At 41.0% G+C, this 15,454-nt stretch overlaps 1 protein-coding gene, 2 non-coding genes and 2 pseudogenes across 3 annotated transcripts; 4 read left to right on the forward strand and 1 right to left on the reverse strand.

Annotated features, from left to right (window-relative positions):
• Positions 1 to 701: 701 nt before the first annotated feature.
• On the forward strand, positions 702 to 1,809 carry LOC124888582 (annotated as a pseudogene).
• LOC124888583 (photosystem II D2 protein-like) lies at positions 1,388 to 1,711 on the forward strand. Its single transcript, XM_047399259.1, has one exon. The coding sequence runs from the start codon at positions 1,388 to 1,390 to the stop codon at positions 1,709 to 1,711; it is 324 nt and encodes a 107-aa protein (XP_047255215.1).
• A 1,313-nt stretch (positions 1,810 to 3,122) lies between the features above and the next one.
• The window catches only part of LOC124888584, a 15,367-nt pseudogene continuing 3,035 nt past the window's right edge, over positions 3,123 to 15,454 (reverse strand).
• TRNAK-UUU lies at positions 6,255 to 6,327 on the forward strand. Its single transcript has one exon. It is a non-coding gene; the product is annotated as a tRNA-Lys (tRNA).
• TRNAW-CCA lies at positions 14,608 to 14,681 on the forward strand. Its single transcript has one exon. It is a non-coding gene; the product is annotated as a tRNA-Trp (tRNA).

The following is a 15,454-nucleotide window of genomic DNA, read 5'->3' on the forward strand; positions in this document are numbered from 1 at the left end:
ATTAATTTCTATCTAGATTATATATCTATATTAAGTAGATTGTAGATTTCGATGTATATCTATCAGATCGTGGCTTCATGTAACAAATATTTCAATATCGTTGCATCCGGTATTTTTGTTTTGTTCCAACAGTGTGATGAAGAATAGATCCAAGAAAGAGACTTTCATTTCCAGTCTCCTAGTTATTTTATTTATTTTATTTCATTTTAGATTTGCTAAAAGGAAAAATAGTAGATTATCTTTTTTTCTAACAGACAAAAAAATCTAAAAATAAATATTTGCTCGAACTTTATTTTTTCTTTCGATCCGTGGAAAGATATACTCTGGGATTTTAGATTTATTTATATAAAGTATGAAGGAAAGGGACCCTTTGGTCCTTGAAGAGTTCTTTCAAAACAAGGGATTGATTGAATTGTCTTAATAAGATAATTCATGGTTCATATGCTTATTCAGAAGGAATAATCCAATGGAGTTCATGGATTTACCTAGGTCAGTTTATGGGCTAATCAATAAAGGATTTTTATCTTTGAAACCCATTGGAAAGGGCAGTGCAAGAGAAATCATACAAAAATGATCGAATCTTCGGACGCCCCGAAAAAGATATGAGGTGCTCGGAAATGTTCGAAGTAGTTGAATAGGAAGATCGCTATGAATATAGCCATTGGTAAGTTTACCAAAGACGAAAGTGATTTATTTGATATTATGATGACTGGTTATGGAGGGACCGTTTCATTTTTGTAGGCTGGTCCGGTCTATTGCTCTTTCCTTGTGCCTATTTCTCTTTAGGGGGTTGGTTCACAGGTTCAACCTTTGTAACTTCATGGTATAACCTTGGATTGGCCACTTCTTATTTCGAAGGCTGCAATTTCTTAACTGTCGCGGTTTCTACTCCTACTAATAGTTTAGCACATTCGTTATTGTTACTATGGGGTCCTGAAGCACAAGGAGATTTTACTCGTTGGTGTCGATTGGGGGGTCTGTGGACTTTTGTTGCTCTCCATGGAGCTTTTGGCCTAATAGGTTTCATGTTACGTTAATTCGAGCTTGCTCAATCTGTTTAATTGAGTCCTTATAATGCAATCGCATTCTCTGGTCCAATTGCTGTTTTTGTTTCTGTATTTCTGATTTATCCACTAGGTCAGTCTGGTTGGTTCCTTGCACCTAGTTTTGGTGTAGCAGCTATATTTTGATTCATCCTATTTTTTCAAGGGCTTCATAATTGGACCTTAAACCAACCTTTCATATGATGGGAGTTGCTGGTGTATTGGGCGCTACTTTGCTATGCGTCATTCATGGTGCTACCGTAGAAAATACTTTATTTGAAGACGGTGATGGTGCAAATACATTTCGTGCTTTTAACCCAACTTAAGCCGAAGAAACTTATTCAATGGTCACCGCCAACCGCTTTTGGTCCCAAATCTTTGGGGTTGCTTTTTCCAATAAACGTTGGTTACATTTCTTTATGTTATTTGTACCAGTAACCGATTTATGGATGAGTGATCTTGGAGTAGTCGGTCTAGCCCTGAACCTACGTGCCTATGACTTCGTTTCTCAGGAAATTCGCGCAGCGAAAGATCCTGAATTTGAGACTTTCTACACCAAAAATATTCTCTTAAACGAAGGTATTCGTGCTTGGATGACGGCTCAAGATCAGCCTCATGAAAACCTTATATTCCCTGAGGAGGTTCTACCACATGGAAACGCTCTTTAATGGAACTTTATCCTTAGCTGGTCGTGACCAAGAAACCACTGATTTCGCTTGGTGGGCCGGGAATGCCCGACTTATCAATTTATCCGGTAAAATACTAGGGGCTCATGTAGCCCATGCTGGATTAATCGTATTCTGGGTGGGAGGAATGAACCTATTTGAAGTAGCCCATTTCATACTCGAGAAGCCTATGTATGAACAAGGATTGATTTTACTTCCCCACCTAGCTACTCTAGGTTGGGGGGTAGGCCCTGGGGGCGAAGTTATAGACACCTTTCCATACTTTGTATCTGGAGTACTTTATTTAATTTCTTCTGCTGTATTGGTCTTTGGCGGCATTTATCCTGCACTTCTGGGATGTGAGACACTTGAAGAATCTTTCCCTTTCTTTGGTTATGTCTGGAAAGATCAAAATAAAATGACCACAATTTTAGGTATTCACTTAATCTTGTTAGGTCTAGGTGCTTTTCTTCTAGTATTCAAGGCTCTTTATTTTGGGGGCGTAGATGATACCTGGGCTCTGGGAGGGGGAGATGTAAGAAAAATTACCAACTTGACCCTTAGCCCGAGTATCATATTTGGTTATTTACTAAAATCCCCTTTTGGAGGAGAGGGATGGATTATTAGTGTAGATGATTTAGAAGATATAATCGGAGGACATGTATGGTTAGGTTCCATCTGTATACTTGGTGGAATCTGGCATATCTTAACCAAACTCTTCGCATGGGCTCGACGCGCACTTGTATGGTCTGGAGAGGCTTACTTATCTTATAGTTTAGGGGCTTTAGCCGTCTTTGGTTTCATTGCTTGTTGTTTTGTCTGGTTTAATAATACCACTTATCCTAGTTTATTTTACGAACCTACTGGACCAGAAGCTTCTCAAGCTCAAGCATTTACTTTTCTAGTTAGAGACCAATGCCTTGGGGCTAATGTGGGATCCGCCCAAGGACCTACTGGTTTAGGTAAATATCTAATGCGTTCCCTAATCGGAGAAGTCATTTTTGGAGGAGAAACTATGCATTTTTGGGATCTGCGTGCTCCATGGCTAGAGCCTCTAAGGGGTCCAAATGGGTTAGACTTGAGTAGGTTGAAAAAAGAAAATACCTATTAAACCGATTACAAGAATAGCACCTAAATAACTACGGCCAGAGAGTCAAATAGGTCGGGAAAAAAGAGTCTTAGGTCGGGTCGGACGACATACATCTTGGTTGGTTCCACCACCACTAGAGATTGGACATATATATAATCTTTCTTCTAAAAAAGGGATTCTTATATATATTTTTTGAAAATAGCTGCAAGACCAAAACCGAAAGCCCTTCTTTTATTGTTGTTCCTCCCAGATACATGGCTTACATACCCGGCTCAACATTCTTGGAAAACAATCGAATCAAGGGTTCGGAGGAGAATTGGCTATTCAATCTTGTGAACTAATCTAGACTGAAACAGGAAAAAGAGATACGAACGGAGAGGAATAACCAATTGATGAAAGAACATGAAACCATTCTATTTCAATAGAGGTACGAGAAACGGTTGGGGGCAATGAAGTAGGTGAAGTGGGTGGATTTTGCAAGCTGTTCCAACCACTGCTGGATGTGATTCCAAGAGCCGAACGAGAATGAATACCACACAGAAGAGTCAAGACCAGGCTACCTAATGGAATGTTTAACCGATCCATTCCGGATCGACCGAATTGGTACGGAAGTTGTAACATGGGAAAACCACAGAAAACACGACTTATTTGAATAACTTGGTGACCTACCAATTGTAGAAGTAGGATTTTTGGCAAGAAATAAGCACTTAAATAATATAATTCAAGTGTACCATCTTCTTTCTCATTTTGAGGAAAAGGTGCGGAAGGAAAAGGAAACAATGGAGGGATCCGAATCAGACCTAAATGGGAATGACATGAAAAGTCTTTTTCAAAACCTAGCATTAAGGGCGTTACGACGATATACGAGAGGAATAGAGAAAAACTCATGATTGGTGTGGAGAGGAAGATCTATTTATGATATAGTTCAAGAAAGAGTCGTCTCATTTCCTTACTTCTTTATAATTCATTTACTTCAAGACTGGTTCTGAACGCCGCGTAACATCATCTTCAGCCAACCTCCACCGTACTTTTGGTGCGACCACTACAAAATTGCTTATACACTAAAGAGCTGCTTATATACGTTTACTAAAAGACTGACTTTCATTCATTATCATTAGTCCAGCGTGAAACTAAGAAATAGAGATGTGCCTAAGGCAGCATGTAAGCAAACTGTGCACGCTAAGAGAAGAGGAGAGATGTTCGCAATTACTACCAGAAGAAAGCCGCCCCCTATCTTCTAAAAGGGCCCCTTACTTCGTTCATACCTTCTGGGCTTAGGCTTCCAACTGAACAACGTGGCCTTGCCGCCCCCCACTAGTAGAAGATAAGCACTTAAAAAACGCGCTAAGAAAGGTTCTTTTTATCGCCCTTTCTGTGCAATAGTCCACCAGTAGCGGAAGAGAGGGTTACCGTACATACAAGAGTCTTCCTGTTCTTATGGAAGCTCTTTCTTACCAGTCAATCAAGTAGTACAAGAACTGTATCTTATCTTATAGCCCGGCGCGGTGGGTCGCCTTTGAAATATTTGTTGTAGATAGAAGAAAGTATTAAATAGATAAGGAGTAGATGAGTGAGTGAGTCCTCACCTGAGAGATTTCGATCACCCAGTAGGCCTTTTATTTGGTAGGTAACATCACCAAAGAGTATCATCAGATTTGACTACGAAGGAAGGAACTCAAAGTGAAAGGGCACCGTCTTGTGCAAGGCAACGATAGTTGGCCCTCTATCATCTTCTATCTGGTAGACTTGGTAAAAAGGGCCAGACTTATTTCCAGAATTTAAGTTTGACTGCGGCTTCCCCCTTTTTTTTGGGGGGGGGGATCAAGTTCCTTGCCAACTACCACCTATCAACCCCGATCTCTTTTCATTTGTTTTGGATATTACCAAACCTAGCCTAGCCTTCGTAAACCACACTAAAGCGGACACCCAACTATGGAAAAGACTCCAACAGGGTGGTTTAGGTTAGTCAATCCGGCCCGAGACGCGTTCGTTGACAAAACCGTCGTAGGAATTCCTACCTTTCAATAGAGCGGAGGCGAACTGATCAATGAGAAAGAGGCCCTACTCACTATAAATGAATACACCACAAGATTGAACTACACTCATGCCTCTCCCGCATCAAGTTGACCACCCCCCTACGTAGTGATTCTATCAATGATGTACGTAGGTAGGACCCTATATTCTGATTGGTATATCATGAAAAAAGAAAGCCATTTGCACCAGGCGCACTACGTTTTCCCTTGCCCAGATGTTCGCCTTTCTAAGTCAAGTAATGGTGACCCATCGAAGACTGGAGCTTCGTAACATGTTGATGAAGGCCCTCGAACTGAGGGTTCGATCAGTAGAAGGGATGACTTTGTCTCCCCGAAAGAAGAATAGCCCCTCTCTCTAGATGACTGATCCCGTTGATCATATAACTGGGAGGGAACGTGTCACATTAGACGTGAACAATCAGAGGTGTCCTTTAATCACCACAACGAGGCTGGTCCCTCTTTTAGTAGACTCAGCTATGAATATTCATTCAGAAATGAATGTTGGGCTCTTTCTTTTATGCTAACCCTATTTTCAACATGCTGAAACTTTCTGTTTCGTCGAGCCCCAAGTTTGTGGTCCTCCTTTGAGTGTGGGTTCAATTGAATGAATCTGTCAAGTCAAGGAAAATGTACGTAGCAGTAAGGATGGTGCATCACCTATTTATCATTCTCGCTTGGGAGCCAAAACGAACACGCTTGCTACCTACTATACTGGACCTTCGACCAAGCGTTCTACCTTTGTCGAATCGGAACCAACACCACTGCATTGCGCTCGAACAGTTGAGCGGCCGCCGGCCAGAAACTTCCATACACAGATATAGATTCATTCCTCGTACCTGGTCCAGCCTCACAACCCTTCGCGGGTTGGTAAGAAGTCAATCTTGTTTGGTAGGATAGAATTGGACAAAGAAAAGAGAGTGCTCGACCGGAACAACGGCCAACAAAGACCGTAATTACATAGATAACTGCTCATCCCCTTCTCCTTAAGGCTTTAAGGTAAACCATATGGTGGCTGGAAAGAAAGTTGACCTCACCTTCTCTGGTGTCAGTGAGAGCAATTTGAGTATCCCCCGTTGACCTTCTTTTGTAGATAGAATCTTCAATGGGTGGAAAGAAGCAACCTTACTAAGAAAGGTGCTTATTGAGTAAGGCCAGCTTTCGAGCCCAAGCCCCTTGTATAGGTTGGCCACTTGAGTGCATCTTTCTCATATCGAACAAGGCTTTTCTTGAGTTTGAAATAAAGGGCAAGAAGCAAGGGCGTAGCAGCTGCGCGAAAGCCCTTGCGCCTTAGCACATTCTTTTTCTTTCCGAAGTGCTAACGCGCGACCTTATGTTTTCTTCTACTTGCTCTGTAGTATGATGAGAAGAAGGGGGCCCGGCCTCTTTTTCGTACCAATCCTTATTTACTACTACATCTTTTTTTGGGTGTATAGCTCAGTTGGTAGAGCATTGGGCTTTTAACCTAATAGTCGAAGGTTCAAGTCCTGCTATACCCAAATCTACCTTACACTCTACTATGAATAACGATGCATAGTAGCCTTCAAAGATGACTCTTTGGCCTTTCGACTCGCTTCAGCGACTTCGCCCTTTAAGTGATAAGGGGGTGAGCCGCTCCAAGCAGAAAGCGATAGTGAATCCTAAAATTGCCCACGCTCATCCAAACCGGCCTCAAAAAGCAATCGAAAAGCGAAGCCCTTCCTTCTAATCCAATATTCTAAAGATAGTAAGTGTGACCTGTGTGGTTTCTGAGCAGCAGCTTTCAATCATTCCCAACGCTTAGATTGAGTAGAATATAAGCGTGACCGAACTCTGAATCCTGCCCCTCCCAGCCTTTGAAGCATCGATATAGAAATTGAATATCTTACTGACAATTGGCAAAGACCCACAGTCGTTCGACAAACAGTTAATGCCCTAAGAGAAATTGGCGATAAGTCTATTTGCATATTCTTAGTCCAAAATCTCTTAGCAAACTCGATGGTTCCGTTCTCGGATATTATCGATTTTGCTATCGAGATTGTTACCCCAAGTTTGTCCAGAAGACTACTATACTGCTCGGCCACTCTCTATTCTTAAGTAAGGGTTCCCATCTCTAAAAAAAAAGAATATGTTAATCGTTACCGATACCAGGCAGAGTTGCTTTTCCTTGCTCCAGAGGAGATTGGTATTGGTAGAGTCCCATTCAACCCCATCTTTTTGCCCTTTGGCTGGTAATCACATCGGCCATAAGGTGGTCTATCACCTCCGTTGGGGAAAAAAGCTTTTTCCTTGTTATTCTTTATCATAAGCTAATTCTTTTGCCCTCTAGTAGCAACATGTAATGCTTTCAAGAGTAAGTTTTCGAAAGAAAGACGGTCGTGTACGAGTTGGCTGGGAAAACACATCTTAACATGTATTTCTTTATCTTTTTCATATCTGAATGTCTTTGTCGAGTTGGTTGGCATAATTCGCTCTTTTCTATCTTTTCATTGTCCGCCTCTGCCCAAACAGACACGTACTAACCCACCTGAAATAAGGTAAAATCCTTCTTTTCAACCCTTTGTACGAGACTCCTTTCTTCATAAAAATGCTCGTAGGCGAAAGAGACCTTTCTTTGCTCCTGTCGGCGGGATCAGCCAGTGTCCCCATGTGTACGGACTTTTCCTAAAAGAGGTCAAATAGTTCCTGTCCCATTCATACTACTGTTGGCTTCTGTGCTATGTCTAGCGGCTGGTGAATCCTACCCAGTATCGAAATTGGATTTGATATTTCCTCGATTTACGAGAAGGGTTTTAATAGCGACCGGACTCTTCTTCCCTGGAAGTCTAATGGTTTGGGGGACGTCGATTCCCTAGAATTTTTGGCTTCCCTTTCCTTTCAACAGCCACTCTTTTAGTTCCCAAAATATATATAATCCAGAATCCTTTTAAGCGCCTTATCACGAAAGTGACCAAGCAAGCATATGATGATGGTTCAGCCGGTAAGCTAATAAGCAATCGAAATGAAGGAAGAGGAGACCCTTCTATTATAAGTTGAAAACGAAGTCGATAGTCCTCGTATTGGTAATTATTATACGCTAAAAAATCTATATAAGATATAGAAGGCAAAATATGAGAAAATAAAATAAATAAAGAAAAAAAAAGGCCCTCTCCTTATAGTGGCTGAACGCTCCTCTACAACTACCTTTCGCCCAACATGATCACGAACGAAGATAGAGAATTGCATAGATAGGAGGACAAAACAAACCAACCCACTTGTCCTGATCGGAAGAAGAAAGAAAGAGAATGGTGGCTCCTTTCCAACCAGTCAAGTGGTCCAAGGGCCACCTTTTACCCAGGGGACATCGTCGGAGAATAATGTCGGGGATAGGGTGAGAACCTTCTGTTAGTTACGCCCTTAAGTGTCGGTTCTTCCATATTTAGATATGGAGATAGATCTATATAGATGTCTATATCTTTCTATCGATAAATAGATTTATTGAGAAATGGATATTGATCTGGTTTTAAGATCTATTAACAAGAGAGATCCCTAAATATCCATTTGAGAAAATAGATGAATAGATAGGGTGAAACCAGTTGAAGAAAGGTCGCGTTAGCGCCCCCTATTTCACTAAAGCAAGAAGGGAGAAAGTTGACTTTGAGAAAGAAAGGCTTCTATTTAGATTATTTTCTTAGTAAAAGATAAGGCAAGAAGCAAGGGCATAGCAGCTGCGTGAAAGCCGTTGCGCCTTAGCGGACCCTTTTTCTTGCTTGTTAGCGCCCCCTACCCCTATTATTTATATTATAGTCACAAAGGAACTAAAGGAAATTTGACAACCTTACTAATAGAAAGGGGATGCGCTTAAGCATGCGAAGAAAGCTCGAAGAGCTTCTCTTATATTATAGAAAGGTTTATAGAAAGGGTATTCTTCAAATATCCCATGTTGTAGGGGCTTTAAAGAAAGCTTGTAGTTTAGGGGTCACAGGTTTAGAACCCTATACAAGGGGCTAGTGCGCAATGGCTTTCTCTGATAGAGGCTCGCTTCTTCAAGTTCAAGTTTCGCTTCCTGCTTTTTATTTTGATAGGAGTAGGTGCTTGCAGCTCGTTCGCTATCTACTAAATGAGCCTTCATTGCCCGCCCGGCTCCTATCTTTAATATTAAGTAAAGTGAAGTCAAATCAATGAAGTGAATAGCCCAACCTCTTTGTTTGAAGCTTTGTTTCCCCTAATTCCAAAACACAACAATAGACTTGCCACTATAGTGATGGAAAAAGCTTCTATTTGATAAGCGGTTATAGGGGAGTTCAGAAAGGGTCTGATCGTAGATAGAGACTTCAACCTGTGTGGGGGTAGGAGCGGATGTAGCCAAGTGGATCAAGGCAGTGGATTATGAATCCACCACGCGCGGGTTCACTCCCCGTCGTTCACCCATCAATAAATGGACCGTTTGTTTCGTAGACACAAGACAAACCTAGAAAGCATTTTTTCTGCAAGTCATCGCGAAGCTTTCAAACGCATCCAAGCAATTGGTATCCGATTGAAAGATAGAAAGCATAGATTCGCGTCGCTTACTTGCTGAAAGCAAAAATGGAATGGCTGATCATGAATTCTATGACATTTTTAAGACCTCACTAATCAGCCAACCACTTTTTAGTTCATAATGAATGAACCCGAATGAAGAAAAAATATCCCCTCCCTTTTACTAAACCATGGGGAGCCCTGAGTAGTTTACCGGACAAATTGAGTTGTCGTGATGATACCTTTCAACATCGGAAATTCTCTTCATCGCGAGACTGATCAGATCTGCCGTAGACACTCGAGAGATCTTCACAAGGCAGGCTAAAATAAAAGACTAAGAAGCGTTACAAGCAAGCAAAGAGTTATGCTTTCATTTCTTTGTTGAGATTGAAATCTTAGGAAAGGGTTAGGTATAATGCACGCAGGCTAAGTCAAGAAAAGGACTTCCTTACCTTTCATTCATAGTAGTCTTAATGACTAGTAGTTTGAAACCTTAAGAAAGCGGGTTTTTTTCAGCACTCGCTTCCTTCGTCTTAAGTAAAGTTTAGTTGACTTTTTTGATTCAGAACTCTTAGTCGAACTGATGGCGAGATCAATTTTTTGTTCGAGGTTGAAGAGGAAGGAGAGGAACCACTGCCCAATGGTGCTTTTACGAAAGTATGATCACCGGTGGCTAATACCTTCTCGAGACTATCGAACCTGAAATTCACCTTCCATCGCTCTTTTTAGGTTGGCATAATATAGAAAGAGAGTGCCAAGAAAGAACACATACCTATCACTTTTGGAAGGTTTGGAAACCTTACTCAACATAGGGTCCAAAAACCCGACATACCTTTTTTTAGAGCGTATAAGGGGAAAAGAGCTCTTGCATCATTAGCCGTTTTTCAGCATTTCCTACCTGAGTTGTTGACCATCACCTGACCTCACACGGGAGGCCTCGCGCCGAGTGATTCTCCCCCAAAAAAGTCTACATGTGATGTTCCGAATATAGAAACATGTGATTTAGTAAATTAGAACCCATTGTGGGGCAGGGAACAACTATCAACTAGTTTGAAAAGTTCTTCCATTTAGTAATGGAAGTCATCCGTTGTCACTTTCTAAGGGTATGGTAGAGAGGCTTGAGAAGGTGGACAATCCTTAAGTGAAGACCTAACGAGAGGCTAAATTCAAACACACCCAAAATCCACAAGAATCGTACGAATATCTATGGAGTGTAGCAAGGAACCTTGGCTTCAGCTCTTGTCACCTCACTCAATCCAACAGTGGAAACTCGAGTCGAGGCGCTGCAAGAGAGTAAAGAATCACTTCTTGTAACCAAAACAAAAACCCCATGGATCCGAAATTGTTCTGGACCACGCCGCTAGATTGAGACTGCCACCTTCCTATTTGAGTAAGGAATGAATATCGAACCATATTGACATTCAACCAATGACCGGGCCTAGTGGTGCTTGCGGCTTTTCCTATTTTTGCTTGGATTGAAAATACTGGACAGGAAAGAAAAACAAGTTGTCCAGTCTTTCAAGCCCTACTATACTAAGTAAAGGGGGATGCATTGTTGGCTATTTTAACCCCACTTCTGCTCAACATCGATCCTTTCACATACTTCCTTAAGCAGCGGAAGTCTCAATGCCCAAGTAGTTACACGTTGTTGATTTCAAACTCCTCTGGTAGAGCCAACAACCATTCAGTGAATTGTCTTGTGTTACTAAGTTTCAAGACGTTCACTGAATCCCTCACGATGTTTTGGTGGCAGGTAATAGTACATCAAAGCCTTAGAGAGCCTCTGGACTCCAGAAAAGCCGTTACGAAGCACCATCAGCCCAGGTCAGGTGACCCGAAAGGACCAGAAATAAACCACCCGTTAAGGAAAGGGTAAATAAGACAAGCGATCAAGCTGGCAAGTCAGGGATAGAGGATGGATTTTTCCAGGGTGTGTGAACTTCCAACTATATTCAGCCACATGTACGGGTGTGAAAGGATTTTATGATCTCAGTCATTCTTCTATGAAATATCGATTCTATCAATCATTCCATTTCAGAATCAAGTCCCCCCTGAATAAGTAAGGCCCCGTGATTCCACAAACCAGCTCCTGGTCTTACTCGGCGGAACCGGTCGGGGGTATTCGGCATGGGTGGAGAGAGCATCTAAAGGATTACTTCACCTTTGGTGATCACACACCGACCCAGGCAATCACTAGCTACAATGGATGGAATTTTGATTGAAACTATTCATAAAAAAAGCCGCCTGAAGCCCCACCCGCCTTTTCTATATATCTGCATAACCATAACAAGTTTTCTTTAATGCCATACCAAACCAAGACCTTTCCTACAAGGAAAGAAAGAGCCCGCGACTCTCTTTTTTAAATACCCCCCTCACTCTCCCAGGAATGAGTTCTTTTCTGTGGGATTTAGGGATTCCTGTCTTTTGCTCATATTGTCTCCAATGGAGATAGATTGATATGGGGCTTTCTACTTCTTACCTACTCACTTCTACTTGAACCGTTCAACGAGCGTTGTAACGATCGAAAGGAAAATCTCCTGGCTCAGCACTAGTCAACTTGTGGGGTGTCACATACCCTGCAGACAACAACTGCAACAGTCACCAGCCTGGTCCCCTACCCCACAAAGTTGCTTAATGGCCGAACCACTCCAAAGGCAAATAGTGCCCTAAGGGTCGACCCGGCATCGACCGGCTGAGACTCTCGCGCAGTAGGAGTGGACTGAGTTGGTATTCATCTACAAGAGACGCACTCATATTTCGAGGCTTTTCCCTTGTAAATATTCTCAGGTAAGAAAGCAGAACCTTACCTCTTTCTGTTGCTGAACATAAACCTACTTTAGATCCACTAGAGCATGTAGATCTACTAGACTACAAAGAAAGAAGTTGGTAGCAACAGAACTCTTTCTAAACCACAAGAGACAGTCACCTATAATAATCAGTCTACCTACGCAACATTGTAGAGAAATGTTTGACTCTACGTGTCCGTTGAACAGTTCCGAAGTAGTAATATTAGTGAATGAAGGCGCTATTAGCAGTACTGAATACTTTTTCCATGGCTCCGGCAGAAACGTTCCCTTTGTCACTATAGACTGAACTCGCTGTGAACCTTTCCAATTATTAGTAACAACTCGTGAAGTAGCCCTCTTTCTTTACAAAAAAAGGATACATGCCCCTTTCCAACCAGTCAAGTGGCTTTCTGCTCCTCTCTCTTTGTTTTGATGAAAGCCTTAACGCTCGCGTTCTACGGGGAACTTATTTTACTATTTACCTGCCGAAAGCGAAGGGTGAAAACTCCTAAACTAGTAAATAAAGGGTTCTTGTGTTGTGGTTTTGAGTTCCTTCGCTTGTGTTCTAATAGTAACCACAGGAAGAAAGCGGGGAGCATGGTCCCTAGTCTCGTTTTTGCCGAGCCTGATTCTCTATGGCATGGACGTTTTTGATTGGATGGAGACAAATATATAGAAAGTGTGCAGTGAGGGTGATTGTAAATCACTAGGTAGCCTAGCTCGACCTAAGCAATACCCAAAAGTCCCATGCCTTTCTTGGTCGGACCAACCCAACCGGCGATTTCCGACAAGTCTTTCCTTATTGGAAGAGCAAGAAGCGGAACTAGAAGAAAACTTTCTTTCTCTTTATGGATAACCAATTCATTTTCAAATATAGTTGGGAGACTTTACCCAAGAAATGGGTCAAAAAAATGGAAAGATCGAAACATGGGAATAGATCTGATACCAATACGAACTACCTATTTCAATTGTTGTGCTTTCTGAAATTGCATACCTATACAAGGGTTCAACTTTCGATCGATATTTGCGGAGTTGATTATCCCTCTTGAAAACAAAGATTTGAAGTGGTTTATAATTTACTGAGTATTCGGTATAACTCACGCATTAGTGTACAAACCAGTGCAGATGAAGTAACACGAATATCTCCGGTAGTCAGTCTATTTCCATCAGCCGGCCGGTGGGAGCGAGAAGTTTGGGATATGTTTAGTGTTTCTTCCATCAATCATTCGGATCTACGCCGTATATCAACAGATTATGGTTTCTAGGGTCATCTATTACGAAAAGACCTTCCTCTGAGTGGATATGTGGAAGTACGCTATGATGATCCAGAGAAACGTGTGGTTTCTGAACCCATTGAGATGACCTAAGAATTTTGCTATTTCAATTTTGCTAGTCCTTGGGAACAGCGTAGCGATGGATAATTCAGAATCAGAATAGGTCCAGTCGATGGGACAAATCAATAGGAAATGCTATTTGCTTCGTAAGATAAGAATAAACTTCTCTGAAAGAGTTTCACGGGAATTGTCTTGATCGTCGGATATCATTGAGAAAGAAATAGGAAGAAGTGTTATCGAACAATTTCCTGCAATTCTTCCCAATATGGAATGAGTAAAGAATCAAGCTACAAGTCTCGATCTATATGAAAGGCACTGGTTTTTTTCTTTCTTTCGGTTTCATTGATAACAGAAAAGACTTACTCTAAAGGGGCACTAGCGCTTGACTAATAAGATATCAAAGGGGCCTGAAAAAATGTAATAGGCTACTACTCTAGGATCGCTTCTCTTCTTCAAGCTCCGACCCTTCTTTCAAAAATCAATAAAGAGCATTAACGAGCAAGAAAAGAGATGCGCTAAGAAGCAAGGGCTTTCGCGCAGCTGCTACGCGTTTGCTTCTTGCCTTATCTTATTTAGTAAAGCAACCTTTCGCACTAGGCGCTCACCTTTTTTGTCTGGGTGGAAGCTGGTGGGCTGGGCTTGCTTAACCGGATACACGGAATTAGGATCTCTGTTGCATGCAAATCTTTCTATCAGGAAAGCCTCGCTTATGAAAAGGGCTTCTTATTTAGAACCCTTTTTTTTGCTTAGTTTTAAGTAAGAGTTGGTAGGAACGGCGGGATGATGATGAGTATATAAATCAATAAAGACCAAAAAAGAATAAATGGCATGATAAATTAGATATCTATGGAAAAAATAACGATGTAGAGGGCGACTGAAAAGGAGGCTCGACCTACAAGGAGAGTGGTGGGCAGGGATTCTCTACAATGACATTGTTGTAGACCAATTAAAAGGGATGTAGCGCAGTTTGGTAGTGCCTTTGTTTTGGGTAAAAAATGTCACGAGTTCAAATCCTGTCATCCCTACCTATTCTTCTCCTCTAGGCAGTAACGGGGGATCCATTGAGATCGATTCAAATTGGACATACAGATTTTCTTTTTATGAGAGTATATGCATGCAAGATGTATTGGGGGGTAAAAAAAGAATCCTTTTTCTTTACAGTCGTATCTACTGTGATAAGAAAGCGCTCTTAGTTCAGTTCGGTAGAATGTGGGTCTCCAAAATCCGATGTCGTAGGTTCAAATCCCACAGAGCGTGATTTTCTTCTTCTTAGATCGAATTAGAATGAAATAGATTCATTCAGTAACTTTCACAACAATCGAAATTTTACCTCCTGTGCCTGTGAATTAAAGAAAGGAAGAGGTCAATCAAAAAGAGATGTTAATTAATCAAAGGTCCAACTGATCACCACGCCTATATTGTAAATATACAGTTACGAATAATCCAGCCAAAGGAATAGGAATTAGACCTAACACGATTCCAAATAGAAAAACTTCAATCATTTTTATATGTTTGAAAGGAGAAAAAAAGAGGTACTATCAATACCTAAATATTAATCCAAATTGACCTGAATCTCAATGACAATGAACAAGAATTGACAATTGTTAATGTAAGAAAATATAGAATACACGTAATCCCATAGAAGGATTTCTTTTTATAAATTGTTCATTTTAAATATTCAATTTAAATAAGTCATATCTTGCTCAGATCAATAAATAGAGCCGAGGTTATAGTTAAAGCCACTAATAGAAAATCGAAATAACTAGTTATAGTAAGCATGAAGGGGCTAAATTTAATGAAATATGTTCTTTTTACACATATGTTTAAAAAGCACTTACCTAAGTTTCAAATTTTTCAAAATAAAAATAAAATAGGAGGGTAGACAAAAATCTCAATTGAAATTGGAAGAATAAGTTGAATGAAAAGTTTTTGATTCATCTATCATTATAGGTAGACAACACTAACAAAGATAAAGTGCCAGACATATAAAAGAAATTGATTCATCATCTGTAACATCTATCCATCCTGCA

The sequence above is a fragment of the Capsicum annuum genome, chromosome 11 (genome assembly GCF_002878395.1).
Source record: "Capsicum annuum cultivar UCD-10X-F1 chromosome 11, UCD10Xv1.1, whole genome shotgun sequence".
Classification (NCBI taxonomy): Eukaryota; Viridiplantae; Streptophyta; class Magnoliopsida; order Solanales; family Solanaceae; genus Capsicum; species Capsicum annuum.